Below are 15,662 nucleotides of genomic sequence, written 5' to 3'. Positions count from 1 at the left end.
AGCAGCACAAGATAAGGGGGTGCACTGTGATGTAAGGGAGGGTGGGGGGCTCTTGGCATCTGATCTGGACATCTAGTCTTACAGATACAACCGGCCCTTTGAGAGCAACCATAATTGCTGATGCGGCCCCTGGTGAAATTGAGTTTGACTCCCCTGGTCTAGACCATGGGTATCCAACCTGCAGCCCTCCCTCTGTTGCGGAACTACAAGTCCCATCATGCCTCTGGGTGCCAAATTCCATCATGCCTTTGCCTTTGGGAGTCATGTCTGCAACTGTCAGCCTTGCAATGCCTCATGGGACTTTGCTAGCAATGCTTCATGGGTCCTGTAGTTCTGCAAAAGCTGGAGGGCTGCAGGTTGGACACCTATGGTCTAGACACAATTTATTTTTCCAATGTAAGGTCAGGTAGAATATCACCTGAAGAAGTCAATGCATTTCAGGGGTGTTTCAACATGTATGGCAACCAAATCAATTGCTGACTCTTGTGTCTGATATTATACTGGTCCAAATACCATTAACATTGTATCCTCAATTGAGTCCATATACATTGTTTCCTATCTTATGGTTCTAAAGAAGGTGGCAAGTTTGAGATCTGAAACACGTTGGCCTCCTATTTTGATCTTCCACATGACCTTACATTGGAATAAAATTGCATTTGGACTATTGATTTGTGGGGTGGCACTTCACTTCCAGATGCAAGGTTTTTGTTGTCACCTCTTTGCCCTTGAGGTCAATTTTTTTATTACTTTCTTTCCTTATAATGGAGGTAATGAAGATATATCTCTTCATCAGGGACACAGACTGTTATAAGTACAATCATTTTAGTAGAGTTGAGAAGGTCTAGATTAGGGGCCCCCAAGAATATTTATAACCCTTTGATAGTAGGGAAACCAAGATAGGGGGGTGGGGATTTTTTTTTTCCTGGATTCTATGCATCATTAAACCTAAAATCAAAGTGGATATATCAACCTGATGGCTTTCTTGTTTTGGATTCACCAAAACAGCACCAAAATATCACTAGTTGCATCTTGTGTTTTCGTGATTTGCCATTGTTATAAAAAAATAAATTTGATACAGTTCTTAGTATTTTCTTTCAGCTGTCCTGTTCATCTATAAAAAATAGTCATATAGGTACCTAATAGGATTGATGATAATTATTAATGGGCATTTTGATTACCCAAGAGTTTGAAATTCGGCAAACCCAAACTGGAGACCAATCACACTAAAGTCATGGGTGGTAAATCTTATTAAATTCTGGTTTATTTTTAGGGTTAAAAGGGATTAAAAGGGAAACTACTATCAAATAAAGGTAAGGAAAGCTGGACACTGCCATGTGGGACACATACCAATGCCAAAAATGTTTAAAAACAAAATACTATAGGCAGGTGCAGTCTGCTTTCTCCTCTGCAGGTGGCGCTCAACTGCAGTGGCATTGCAGGGGAGAAGAAGTCAAGAGGAATTTGGTTCTTCTATGGTTTCCTGGTTTACAGGGAGCAGCTATATGAATAGATGCAAGCACCCCATGTGACTCTGGCGGGCATCTTGGATCAGGGAAACTCTATTAAGGACCCTGGCTCCTGGGCTTGACACGCATTGTGCGTGTGGATAGAGTAGGGACAGGTCACCTGTATGTCAGGGACAGTGCTTAGCATCAGGGAGAGGTTCCAGACAAGTAGGGAAAGTGCTGGGACACTTCTTATTTCCTGGGAGCCTCCCTACTTGGATACAGACCGCCCAGGCCACATTCTGGCCCTATAGAGAGACTCTATCAGCACACCTGAGACCTACTGCTAATACTCATCGCTGTTGCATCCTGTGAGTGCTCCTGGTCCGGTTGCCTTCCCACCAGTTTTGCCTGGAGGCCATAGTTTAAAAGCCATACAGTGCATTATTGTTTAACGGCTTGCCGACCACCCACCGCACATATACTGCGGCAGGCTGACTAGGCTGCGCGAATCGACGTATGGGTACGTTGGTTCGCGGGAGCGGTGCTGGGAGGCGAGCGTGTGCCGCAAGGGGCTTGCTCCTGACCCCACTAGGCAGCGGGTATGCCAATCCACGAGACCAGCGGGCGCATTTGCCGCCGGGCACCCGCGATCGCTCCTCGCTGAGAGAGAAGGACGGTCAGCTGTTGTAAACACATCTGACCGTTGTTCTCTCTGAAATGATCACAGAGTGCCTGTGATCCTTCTATATAGGATCACAGGTCTCTGTGGTCATTTCACAAGCCCATCCCCCCCAAAAGTTGGAAAACACTCCCCTAGGCTCACACTTAGCCCTTTGATCACCACTGTGTTAACCCCTTCCCTGCCAGTGTCATTATTACAGTAACAGTGCATATTTTGTAGCACTGATTACTGCAGTAATATCACTGGTCCCCCCCAAAAGTGTAAACAATGTCAGTCAGGGGTCCGATTTGTCCGCCGCAATGTCGCAGTCCTGCTAAAAATTGCAGATCGCTGCCATTACTAGTAAAAAAAAAATAAATAAATAAAAATGACATAAATCTTTCCCCAAGTTTGTAGATGCGATAACGTTTGCGAAAACCAATCAAAATATGCTTATTGGGATTTTTTTTACCAAAAATATGTAGCAGAAAACAAATTGGCCACAAAGAATGAAAAATTTTGATTTTTAAATTTTATTTTGGGGAATGTTATATAGCAGAATGTGAAAAATGTTGGATTGTTTATAGCACAACAAATACAGAGGTGATCAAATACCACCAAAAGAAAGCTCTATTTGTGGGACAAAAAGGACATCAATTTAATTTGGGAACAGCGTCACACGACTACGCAATTGTCCGTTAAATTAACGCAGTGCCGAATCGCAAAAAAGGGTCATTAAGGGGGCAAATCCTTCCGGTCCAGAAGTGGTTAAAAAATTCTCCTGGGTGAATTTGCACATAAATTTGCTTGGACCACAAATCTTGAACTGCAGAAATTGCTTCAAACCCATGTCTGCCATGTATCGTAACTTCATACCTACTGATGATGATGATGATTTTGACAGTCTCGTGAAGGGGGTTTGAGGACAATTTGGGAAATCCACTGAGGGTTTGTAACCATGAAAAATATTAAAAACCTCTGCCTTGGAACATCTGCCAAGGTTTTATTGTTGAAGGCCCCCACTTGGAAGATTCTCCTCACTTCCTCTTCCAGTGATAGAGGTATTTTGAGACAGAATGTAAAGCCCCGTACACACGTACCGATTGTCGGCCGTAAATATTCGGCCGACGACTGTTTGGCCGATTGTAGGCTTGTTAGTATGATGCTTCTGACAGCCGACAGCGCATTTTCGGCCGAACAGAATCTGTCGTGCAGGCATTAAAATTTTTGTTGGCCAACACCAAAACGGCCGATTGTTCGCCAGTCAGTACAGATTTCGGCCGACAGACAGCCGATTAGCAAGACTGGGCATGCTCAGAAAAGAAAAAAAACAAGGAAAGTTAACCATCACATGACATCACTTCTGCAGTCGGCTGTTGTTTTTGGCCGACAAAATTCGTGTGCAGTCTTTTGCACTTTTCAACAGACAAGACAGCCCTCGGACAAAAGACGGCCGATCGTTCGGCCGACGATCGGTACGTGTGTACGAGGCTTTAGGGTCAATTTCCATAATAAGTACACAGACAACAGTAAAAAAAAACGAATAGAAAGTTCAGAATCGTCCCCCACTCGGTCCAAGACTAACAAAAAAAGAAAATTTTTTAAGGTTGTGTTGTCTTATTTGTATTCTGAGTGTTACCTGAAGGGGTGCCCAAGGGGGTGTTGTTTGGAGCCCGAATTGTCCGCTGTGGCTGGGGTCCTCCTGTGTCCTCCTCCCCTGGCTCAGAGTCTGCAGAAAGAGAAATTTAAAGGAGATCAATGGTCACAGCAAACACCTTCATTTTATAACATCAGCATTGTAAAAGTAATACAAACAATAGTTATATTTTACAATCCAATATAAGTTTTACTTAAAAAAAAAATCTCCTTTCATGTTGTGAGTGCTGCCTGTCTCTTTCCACAACTTCCTGGATTTCCAGCATGCTTTGCGGCTTCTCCTCCATTTCAATGGACTATATATCCCATGGTATCTCGCTGCCTGCAAGAAGTGATTCCTGTCCTGACTCCGCCTCCTGAAACTCCTCCTCTCAGCACTTCTGTAGTTCATAGGGCATGCACTGAGGAATGTGTGACACAGCAGTGCTTACTCACAGGACATAGCGAATACGTATTACAGAATTCAAGGAAGGAAATGTGTGGGAAACTTCACAAAGTAGGTTGACAAATTTCAAAGTCAATCAGATTAATAGAAGTAGGCGAGAAATAATTGAAATACAATGCAGAATGGAGTATAGGATTTTGAATTTTGACCATAGATACACTTTAACTTTGCTAAAAAACATATTTAGGTGCTATTATCCTTGGTTACTTACATCAGATGCCCAGAATTCTCAATCTAATGAGCTTCAAAAATCATTTTTGGCCTTTTTTTTAGCTTAACAAAGAAAGTGCAACAGCTGATGGCAACCAGTTTTGATTTGTGTCCCCAATAGGTCATTTTTATTTACTGTTTTTTTCAAAAGCTTTGACAGGAAGTGACTGAAAATCTCCCCAAAGTGAGGGGAAGTACAATCCTGGACAGTTGTAACGCTCACCTTCTGTCTCGGTGACAATGATAACCTTTTGGATTTACCTTCACTTTTTTCCCAGTGACAATGGTCACTATGACAAGTCAGTGATTTGGATTTTTCCAACTGGGACACAGACAGTAATTTTGAAGGTGAGGATGAAACTCTCCGTTGTGTGCTCAAAACTGGATTTTGGTTAGTGTAAGGTTATAACGGCTGTCAGTTTTTTTGGTCCGCACCAGAATCGGATCGCAAGTAATTTTCTAGCAAAAAAAAGTAGCTTTTTACATGTAGGAGCGAAGTGTCAGAATAGGCTTGGGAAGGAGGTGGTTAAACATAAAATGTAGAAATTATTATATACAGTATACTGTTATTTTTTTCCATAACTCACCACAGGACCGGTCCACCAAACACCCACTATCTGTCCTCAGTCCTCCTGTCACTTCTGAGTCTGTCGCAGCCACCGCCCTAGAAGATCCAGCTTGCCTTTTGTGACATGTCTGATGTCATTGCACACACCACCATCACACGAGGGACATTCCCTGGAGGAGACACTCCGCCGCATACTCATCAGTTTGCACTATGGGCGGCAGGCACTGATGACACACAAATCTGGTGGAAAAAATCTTGGGCATCAATTTGCTGCCCCTCTCAAAGTGCCGCCTGGGTCCAATGGACCCATTGGAACCCATGATAGGGCTGGTCCTCATGTTTAAGTCCATAAAGAAAAGGATGAGCGTGTTTGGGGTGGAGGAACTTGACTGGCCTGCACAGAGTCCTGACCTCAACCTGATAGAACACCTTTGGGATGAATTAGAGCAGAGACTGCGAGCCAGGCCTTCTTGTCCAACATCAGTGCCTGACCTCACAAATGCGCTTCTGGAAGAATGGTCAAACATTCCCATAGACACACTCCTAAACCTTGTGGACAGCCTTCCCAGAAGAGTTGAAACTGTTATAGCTGCAAAGGGTGGGCCAACTCAATATTGAACCCTACAGACTAAGACTGGGATGCCATTAAAGTTAATGTGCGTGTAAAGGCAAGCGTCCCAATACTTTTGACAATATAGTGTATGTTACACCATAACTATGAAACATGGTCAGATAGGTGGAATTAACCTTTAAATACAAGTATGCATCTTTTGTGTACATTTTATGGTTTATTGGGGCTTTTGTCCCCGGGGGGGGGGGGGGGGTATATATTGATTGCGGCATTGTCATGGACTTGCAATAGTGTTTGGCAAGCTTACCTGTCCCTTCATGTCTGTATGTAGAGGTCAGACTGCACTTCTGGTTCCTTTTTATCACCTCTCCTTCCTGTTCCTGCCCCACCCCAGGTCATCACAGGAAGTCTATATTAACCAGTGCACTGCAGGTCTGCTTTGCTGTTCAACAGTGTTTGTTTCCTGTTTGCCGTGTGCTTGATCTACTTTTCTGTGTACCGACTTTGGCTTGTCTCTGACTATTCCTGTTTGCCTGTTACCCTGACCTTTGTCCTGTCCCTTGGTTACCCTTGTCTGCCTGTTACCCCGACCTCGGCTTACCCATCACCATTCCATGTGTCCTGAGTGGCTGCTTCCCTTCTCTCCCTACGGAGCGTGACCTGGGGGACCCCAGGGGCCGCGACCTGGGCCCAGCTGCAGCCAAGTCCATCCTCACCACTAGAGGCTCTGGTGAACACCTGCTGGGTCTTAGACTCCGCGCCCTGGGGAATCTTGGGCTCACGTTCCGGTCCATCCCCAGCAGTCTGCTATTGGGTTCACTACCAACAGGATGCAGTTGTCACCTGGCCACAGGTGACCTGACAGGCATTTGCAGTGAGACACCCCAGATGATGTCTTTTTAGACGAAACGCGTCGGATCTACTGCAAATGCCGTGTTCATCTACTTGTACAAGGGCCTTACTATTCAAGTCTCTGTTTTTTTTCTCTCGGTTTTGAAGGTACACACTATGTGAGCTTTTTATTTTTTGAGTGTCCGGTGGAAGGATTCTTGCTGCTCTTACTGCTAGTGGTTATTGTACCCTATATATGTGGATGATGACGAAGGATTGAGCCATTGATCTGTGAGTGATATACCCCTATACAGCCCATCTATCTCTTGCAAGCCTGAATGACCCAAAAGGTGTATACTTTATTTGGCTCACTACATCTGGTAAGTCTTCAATATAGTTGTCCTGTTGGTGATGGACCCGAGATCACAATAGAAGACTTATCAGCACTTTTGCATGTCCATGGTGGAATTTATGGACTATTGCTATGATGAACATTTTTACTAACATCATCAGCTTTTAAACCACTCATACACTTTATTTATATATACAGTATATGTATTTTGTTGTTTAATATTGCACAAATTTATGTGGTTTATGTGTAATTCTTGCACTTTATTGACCTATTGCACATTCATTATTGAAGTGCACATATATTTATGTGTTGCACACAATAGCACTTTAATTGCGTGATTTTGCAAATATTTGTTTGCTAAGCATATATTCATATGCACGTGCACTATTGCACTTTATAGCACAACTATTTAATATATCAGCGCTGCATTTTGTTTATACATTTTATGGTTTAAGCCATTATGAAATCAAATTTGCTACATTTATTGTCATAAATAAGAATAATAAATGCATTCAACTGCTGAACTAAGGCGGTGAACATGCACAAGTAGCGGTAGCAACGACAAAAGCTGACTACGTACCGTAGCTGTGTTTCCTGCAGGAGCGGAATACTTCGCTTCCATAGGGGCAGCGAGAGAAAGAGATACATCACAAACTGTTAGTAAGAGTACAAGAAGCAGAAATATACAGGGACAAGCAGATCCACTTACACACATCACACTGGGCACACAGACATTACAGACTCTTCAAGCATTCCAGGCATGGCCGAGCCACAATTGGTATTCAGTCCTGTACCATGCTGTAAGATTGCTATTCCTGAATATGACCCCTAGAGGTCACCAGCGAATGCATATTCCTCTAAAATTACATCCAGCGTCTCAATGTATTTATGCAAAATAGGGGCATGTGCTTGTTCTTGGATAAGGACGCAAATAATTTGAACGGGTGACATAATATTTTTCCATTGACAGCATGCACCTGTTTTCTTGTCTGTTTGAATCGTCATGTGCTATAGATGTGTCGCTCTATACATACATGCCGTCTGTCCTAGATAAGCCAGGACAGTCCGCCATCTTGGCCCTCTGTCCCACCAATGATGTGTCGCAGGCCATGTCCCGGGTTTGCAAGCTTTTTTGACCTTCTACACATACGCCGTAATTCAAAAAAGGCAATTATTGCAGGGATCAGGGCCACGTGTACCCCCCATATTTAGAGGTGAGGATTGAGGGGAGTGAACCCGTAAATTGGGTGTGATTTGGGTGAACCCACACAGAAAATGGGTGAGCAAAATGTGGACAATGGGCCCGGGGTAACAGTGTCCCAGGAGTGGGACTATAATGTTGATACGTAACCATGCCCAGAGCCCTTTAGAGGCAGACTCTGTATTGAGAGAGTACTTATAGAAGTGGTGACCTAAAGCACTGGTGGTCATCTTAGAAGAAATAAGGGGCCTTAACTGGGGCCCCTGACATCAGCAAGGGGCTGCTGATTATATTCAGTATATGTAATGCTACAGAAGACTGTCGGAGACTGCAGACATATTACAGGAGATGATCAGAGACTGCAGACATATTACAGGAGAAGGAGATGGTCAGAGACTGCAGACATACTATAGGAGATGGCTAGAGACTGCAGACATATTCCAGGAGATGGTCAGAGACTGCAGACATATTACAGGAGAAGGTCAGAGACTGCAGACCTACTACAGGAGTTGGTCAGACTGCACTGCAGACATATTACAGGAGTTGTTTTTCCGAGACTGCAGACGTGATACATGAGATGGTCAGAGACTGCAGACATATTACAGGAGATGGTCAGAGACTGCAGACATATTACAGGAGATGGTCAGAGACTGCAGACATACTACAGGAGATGGTCAGAGACTGCAGACACATTACAGGATATGGTCAGAGACTGCAGACATATTACAGGAGATGGGCAGAGACTGCAAACATACTACAGGAGATGGTCAGAGACTGCAGACATCTTACAAGAGATGGTCAGAGACTGCATACATACTACAGGAGTTGGTCAGACTGCAGACATATTACAGGAGCTGTTCAGAGACTGCAGACATGATACATGAGATGGTCAGAGACTGCAGACATGATACATGAGATGGTCAGAGACTGCAGACATGGTACAAGCGATGGTCAGAGACTGCAGACATATTACAGGAGATGGTCAAAGACTGCAGACATGATAAATTAGATGGTCAGAGACTGCAGACATGATAAATGAGATGGTCAGAGACTGAAGAAATTTTACAGGAGATGGACAGAAATGACCTGCCTAAATGCGCCAAATGCACAAAGATGTATTTACACGTATTTATACGTGTCAGGCCAGGTTCACACTGGTGCGAACAAAGACATCTCATGTGATTCGCACCGCATTTCTGTGCAGATCACATGCAATGTCTGTGTGATGCAAATTCAGTTATACAAACTGTATGGCTGAAATCGCATTGCATTTGCACCAAAATGGTGCAGGACCCTTTTTTTGGTCTGCACTGGAATCGGATCGTATGTGTGTTTGCACCCATACGAACCAATTGCTATACCATTCGACAGCTCACACTGTGATATGCGAACCGATCTGGGGGTGTCATTAACTTTCTATTGACACCCGCAGCGGTTGGCAGAGGGCAGTGTGAACTGCCTGTGAGTGACATGCGATGGGGGAACCCGCACTGGAATCGTGCTGGTTCACGCATCGCATATTTTTGAACCCAGCCTAAAATTTAGCATCGGTATATACTGAAGTACAGCCATTCACATCTATGGGCAGCTGTACGCAGCACCTGGGTCTCCTGGGCCAATGAAATTCACTGAAATTTACGTTGCACAGGCTCAGGCGCCCATGTGCAAGAGGCCTCAACACAGTGCCTGTTTTTACCTGTCATGTGCAGAAAAGCATCCCAGTCTAGTCTGATTTTACTGTTGTTGGCCTTGATTTTGCGAATTGAGACTAAGCCCCCGCTGCAGTGCAATGCCCCGCCCATCAGCTGACCCCATCCTTGGTCCAATGAAAGTGCTCAATACTAGAAAGGAATGCCCATTTGACTGCAGGGGGATAACAGGCGGACGCAGTAACCCATAACAACCAGTCAAAAGCCATCTTGTACAGGCCTAACTTCAGCAGAGCGGATTCTGACTGGTTGCTATGGTTACTAGTCACTTCATTAGCACTGAAGCGTTAGAATTCATTAGTGAATAAGTCCCCTTAGGTAGAATAAACGGCTTAATCGATCTCACAAAGCTTCAGGGATTTGGCCCTTAATTTTATTTTCATCATGAAAAACAAATTAGCCTGGAAAAAAAACTTGCCATTCCCAGCATTAATTGAAAAGGAAGGTATTATCCCATCTAATGACCAAGTGTTATACTATCTAGACCGCGTCTGGCTACGCGCGAAAAAAGCTGATTTTCAACAACAAAATAAACCCGAAAACGCCGGATTTCAGATCCCAGTATGTAGATAAGACGGGCTCGTCGTACTCAGTCAGGCTGAGGTAACCATGGTGATATCTGACCTTATTTTGTCTGCCAATATTTCCTTTTTTTTAAGATTCTGTCCCCCAGACCGAGCGCCTATGGTGACAGTATGTGACGTTATGAATGTATACAAATCCTGAGTGAGCAGCGGATAGCGGGGGGGAGGGGGGTGGGTGGTAGGAGGTGGATTGACCTCCTTAGGTTTAGCACCTTGGGCACATTAAAGTGTACTTGTAATGAAGCAATAAACACGATGCCGTAAAGTAGAGGGGTAGGCTGTAGACTTGGTCCTTTGTAAACATCATTTAAAGTATTGCATTTGAACAGGACCAGTCACCAAGCATATGAAAGGATGTAAATATACAAAGGAAATAAGTGAAAACATATATAAGACCTCCTAATCATATGTGCGACTCCAGTAGCGCAACCTACCACTAAATATACAAAGACTAGTGATATAACTCCCACACATCATAATTATGTGAAAAATTATGTTTGAAAAGGAAACAATCAATAATAAATAGTCCAATGACATATCCACTGTCACAGGGGGGTTATGTCAGAAGTGACGAAACGCGCTGGGACGTGACTACGCGGCAACCAGATTAATTGAGTGGAGAGCGAGTGATGGTTCCTGAATGATCTGCAGCCAGCGTGGAGGTGGTGAGATCTTTGGGGATCAGTTCACACATCCATTATCGATTTTTAATGCATGTTTTTTAATATACCATGTGAGTGGATTGCAGTTGATTTTAATAAATATTCGACTGTATGATGTTATTACACTAGTGGAACCTTTCTTTTTCCATGTACCCTGCAGAGAGATTTTCACCATAGAAGGGGTGAATGAGAGATTAAGCCCACTTAAAGATCCTGCATTATCCCATGAAGTTTAAATGAGTATTTTCCCAACCATGAGAATGGTGGGACACATCATCTAGTGCAGGGATCCTCAAACTACGGCTCTACAGCTGTTGTGGAACTACACATCCCATGAGGCATTGTAAACCTCTGGCATTCAAAGACAGGACTAGGCATGATGGGAAATGTAGTTCCTGAACAACTGGAGGGCCATAGTTTGAAGACCCCTGATAGTGAGTTACCACCTGATGGGAGTGGGGCGTGATGACACAAAATGGTGACCCAATTGTTATGATCTTCACTGGACTCACTTTTTTTACTTTTTATTTCTCTACTGGATATATATATATATGTCATTTGACAATTGATTGTTTCCTTTTCAAACATAATTTTTCACATAATTATGATGTGTGGGAGTTATTGGAATCACTAGTCTTTGTATATTTAGTGGTATGTTGCGCTACTGGTGTCGCGCATATGATTAGGAGGTTTTATATGTTTTTCTCAGTTATTTACTTGGGATTTTGATTATTTCAAGTAGCAGCATTGATTTTGTTATTGTTTCTCAAGTATGATTATTTAGCCCGGGGGATTACTATTCTGATGGAATTATACAGACTCAAATTAAAAATTGTGTTGCTTAAAGGGATAGTTCACCTTTACCAATAAACTGCCTCTGCAGATAAGGGGCATCTGTAGATAAAAACACACTGTGCAGCTCCGACTACAGTTAAATAATGCCCTTGTTATTGGTGTAGGCCATTTAGATACCTCAATAATAGGGTTGCAACCTGCATGGTTTTGACCCAGACAGTCCAGGTTTTGCAACTTGTGCCCGAGGTTTCTGTCCACCTGAAACCCGGACACAACATACCTCCAGTCTGGTCAGATATATCTGTCCCAATGCAGTGGAGGGAACTCAGTAGGGTATCCTCAGGAATTCCTGTCGGCTGTGAACGGCTCTTACTTTTATATGGTCTCCTGACATATCCCCCCCCCCCCGCCTGACCGATTGCAGTCATTGGTTGCTATGACCGCCAGTGGTCCTAGCAACTGATGATGCTTTTGCACAGCATACATGGGATTTTCCACTCCACGTCTCAGCTCCGCCCCCTAACTCCAGCCATCCCCAGCCTCCCATACAATCACTTGCTTGCAATTGAGCGGGTGCAGAGTCCCTCCTGCTGGTAAGTCAGTAGACAATTTTATAAAGAGGGCAGGTGGTGCTGTTATAAGGGGGTGGTCTCTCTCTAATGGGTGTCTCTAAATAAGGGGGGGGGGCACTGATATAAGGGCACTGTGAGCTAATAGGGGATGTTGACTGCTGATCTAATGGTGACCAACCATTAGATAAGCAGTCAGCACCCCCCCCCCCTATTAGATCAGAGTCTTATGTCAGCGACCCACCTTACAGACCAACGGTTGGGGGGTAGGGGGGGGGGTCGCTAATATATGGGGACTCTGATCTAAAAAAATATTGCCGTGCTCTGCTAAAGTGTTCGGGGTTTGGCTTGAAAAAAAAGGTGGCAACCCTACTCAGTCATGAACCCTGACTGAATTACTCCCAGGACGTTGCTAGAAGGCTGCTAAGTGAGGCCTAGTCATTACTGCTCACCGCCAACATCACAGGAGTTAGATTTTTCTCTGATTCAAACCCCCTCATGTGCGCTTTCTCTCCCCTGATGCAGTAGCTTCATAGTTGCCAACAGTCCCGATTTTCTTGGGACATTCCTGGAAATTAGACCAATGTCCCGGTCTGAGCTAGTCCCGAAGATCCACCTGTGTCTCGGACATCGGGAAAACCCAGATCCCTACCTCTTTCGGCTCCCTCAGCAGCAAAGCTGTTACGCGTTTCAGTATTAGGGACTCGAGTAAGTGCGAGGCACTAAGGTTAAGCCTGCCTTGCAGTGTGATTGGGTGGGACACGTGAGGGGGCATGGCCAGCCTCAGAGGGGTGATTGTACCAGCGTGCCTTATATCTGGCCAGGTGCAGCATGTATGAGGTAAGAGCAGGCTGCAGACCCGACCAGAGGTAAAATAGTGCTTACTCCAACTGTGGCTGAGAGCGGGGCCTGGCGGGAGGGTGAGGGGAGCCTTAACTGAGGAGAGAGTGCGGAGAAAGGGGGTGGGAACATTCCAAATACCACTGTCTTCAACCGCTATTGCCATTCTAAACATTGCCCATTCTGCTTTCATCCTAAATGCTGTCAGATTGCAGCAAAGCGCTCACCTAATGGTTGTTTGCAAACTAGGGGGGCCAGGAGAGAACAGTAATGGGGGGCCAGGAGAGAACAGTAATAGGGGGCCAGGAGAGAACAGTAATGGGGGGCCAGGAGAGAACAGTAATGGGGGGCCAGGAGAGAACAGTAATAGGGGATCAGGAGGGAACAGTAATGGGGGGCCAGGAGGACACAGTAATGGGGGCCAGGAGAGAACAATAATGGGGCGCCAGGAGAGAACAGTAATGGGGGGGGCCAGGCGAGAACAGTAATAGGGGATCAGGAGCAAACAGTAATGGGGGGCCAGAAGGGAACAGTAATAGGGGGCCAGGCGGGAACAGTAATGGGGGCTAGGAGGGAGCAGTAATGGAGGGCTAGGTGGGAACAGTAATAGGGGGCCAGGCGGGAACAGTAATGGGGGCTAGGAGGGAGCAGTAATGGGGGGCTAGGAGGGAACAGTAATAGGGGGCCAGGAGGGAACAGTAATGGGGGGCCAGGAGGAAACAGTAATAGGGGGCCAGGAGGGAACAGTAATGGGGGCCAGGAGAGAACAGTAATGGGTGGTCAGGAGAGAACAGTAATGGGTGGTCAGGGGGGACAGCAATGGGGGGCCAGGAGGGAACAGTAATGGGGGCCAGGAGAGAACAGTAATGGGTGGCGAGGAGGGAACAGTAATGGGTGGCCAGGAGGGAACAGTAATGGGGGGCCAGGAGGGAACAGTAATGGGGGGCCAGGAGAGAACAGTAATAGGAGGCCAGGAGAGAACAGTAATGGGGGCCAGGAGAGAACAGTAATGGGTGGTCAGGGGGGGACAGTAATGGGGGGCCAGGAGGGAACAGTAATGGGTGGCCAGGAGGGAACAGTAATGGGTGGCCAGGAGGGAACAGTAATGGGGGGCCAGGAGGGAACAGTAATGGGGGGCCAGGAGAGAACAGTAATAGGAGGCCAGGAGAGAACAGTAATGGGGGCCAGGAGAGAAAAGCAATGGGGGGCCAGGAGGGAACAGTGATGGGCGGCCAGGAGGAAACAGTAATATAGGGCCAGGAGGGAACAGTAATGGGGGGCCAGGAGGGAACAGTAATGGGGGGGGAAGAGGGAACAATAATAGGGGGCAAGGAGAGAACAATAATAGAGGGCCAGGAGGGAACAGTAATGGGGGGGGGCAGGAGAGAACAGTAATGGGGGGCAAGGAGAGAACAGTAATAGGGGTCTACGAGAGATAAGTATAGGGGGCACAATAGAGGACAGGGGGACCATGAGAGAACAGTATAGGGGGCACAGTATAACACAGGGGGCCAGGAGAGAACAGTATAGGGGGGCCAGGAAGGAATAGTTTGGAACCCCACTGATGTAAGTCATCTCAGACTCTAACCACACCCCCTTTAAGCCATGCCCAATATTTAGCGTAATTTCAACCACGACCATTTCTTGCCGTGGCACGCTCTGTGCACAGCATTTTTTTGGGCAAACTAGGTCACGCCCACAAATTAATGCCCTAATTTAAAATAATACTCCTACCCCTACACACACAAAAAAAAAGTGTCTCTAAAAATGTTTTCAGAATGTTGGCAACTATGTATCTTTGGGCTCAGAGTTTGAGAGCTCACCCTGTGATGAGGAGGTGAGCAGTGATGATGACTAGGCCTCACCTAGCAACATCCTAGCAATGTCCTGGGAGTATTCTAGTCAGGCTTTATGAAAGGTAAATGGCCAACACTTATAGCGAGGGCATTACTCAACTTTAGTAAAAGCTGCACAGTTTGTTTTTATTTACAGACAACCTAGGCAGGTTTTTGTTAAGGTGAACTAACCCTTTAAGGTTACTTCTGGAAGATTTACTGTATTTCTTCCATAAATAACCAATTTACAAGTGTTTGGCTGGCGAATTGTGGCGTGGCCACACCTATTGGAATGGCTGACCCTTACACGCAGTACCACAGTCAGCCCGACATGTCGTATTCAATTTGGCACAGCAGCCGCCTTTGGCTGCATTATGGGCTTTGGGTGGGCAGTCAGGGGGCAATAGAACCACAGTGTCTCAGCCAACTGTTATTACTGTCCCCCTGATGTGAAAGCGGCCTAAGGCAGCCCATTTATTTTTAATAAGCTGTCGACACACACCTCACCACACAAAAAGGCAGGAAAACTCAGTCACATCACAGGGCAACTGCAGTTGAAGTTGGTACATCATATACAATGTGCTGAGCTGTAGTACAGGTGCCTGTGCCTCCCGCTGCAATCTGTGGTTTAATCTGTTCCCATATTGTGCCCTATTGTGAGATAGGATGGAACCACAGTGCACAAAGGGGGATCAGGCATCTGGCTCTGAGGCCTAGTTCACACT

At 45.5% G+C, this 15,662-nt stretch overlaps 1 protein-coding gene across 2 annotated transcripts in view; it reads right to left on the bottom strand.

Annotated features, from left to right (window-relative positions):
* The window catches only part of SPEG (striated muscle enriched protein kinase), a 450,680-nt gene that overhangs the window by 237,478 nt on the left and 197,540 nt on the right, over positions 1–15,662 (bottom strand). The window contains exons 3-4 of one of the 2 annotated variants that reach the window (XM_082262052.1): positions 7,323–7,352; positions 3,749–3,838 (exon numbers count right to left, since the gene is read on the bottom strand). In XM_082262052.1, coding sequence (XP_082118178.1) covers positions 3,749–3,838; positions 7,323–7,352 — 120 coding nt within the window. The remainder of the gene's footprint in view (positions 1–3,748; positions 3,839–7,322; positions 7,353–15,662) is intronic. The other variant, XM_082262051.1, reaches the window with a different exon arrangement.

The sequence above is a fragment of the Pelophylax lessonae genome, assembly GCF_965119305.1.
Source record: "Pelophylax lessonae genome assembly, chromosome: 6".
Classification (NCBI taxonomy): domain Eukaryota; kingdom Metazoa; phylum Chordata; class Amphibia; order Anura; family Ranidae; genus Pelophylax; species Pelophylax lessonae.
Note: the sequence above shows the minus strand (reverse complement) of the source record. Positions and strands in the feature narration are given on the sequence as shown.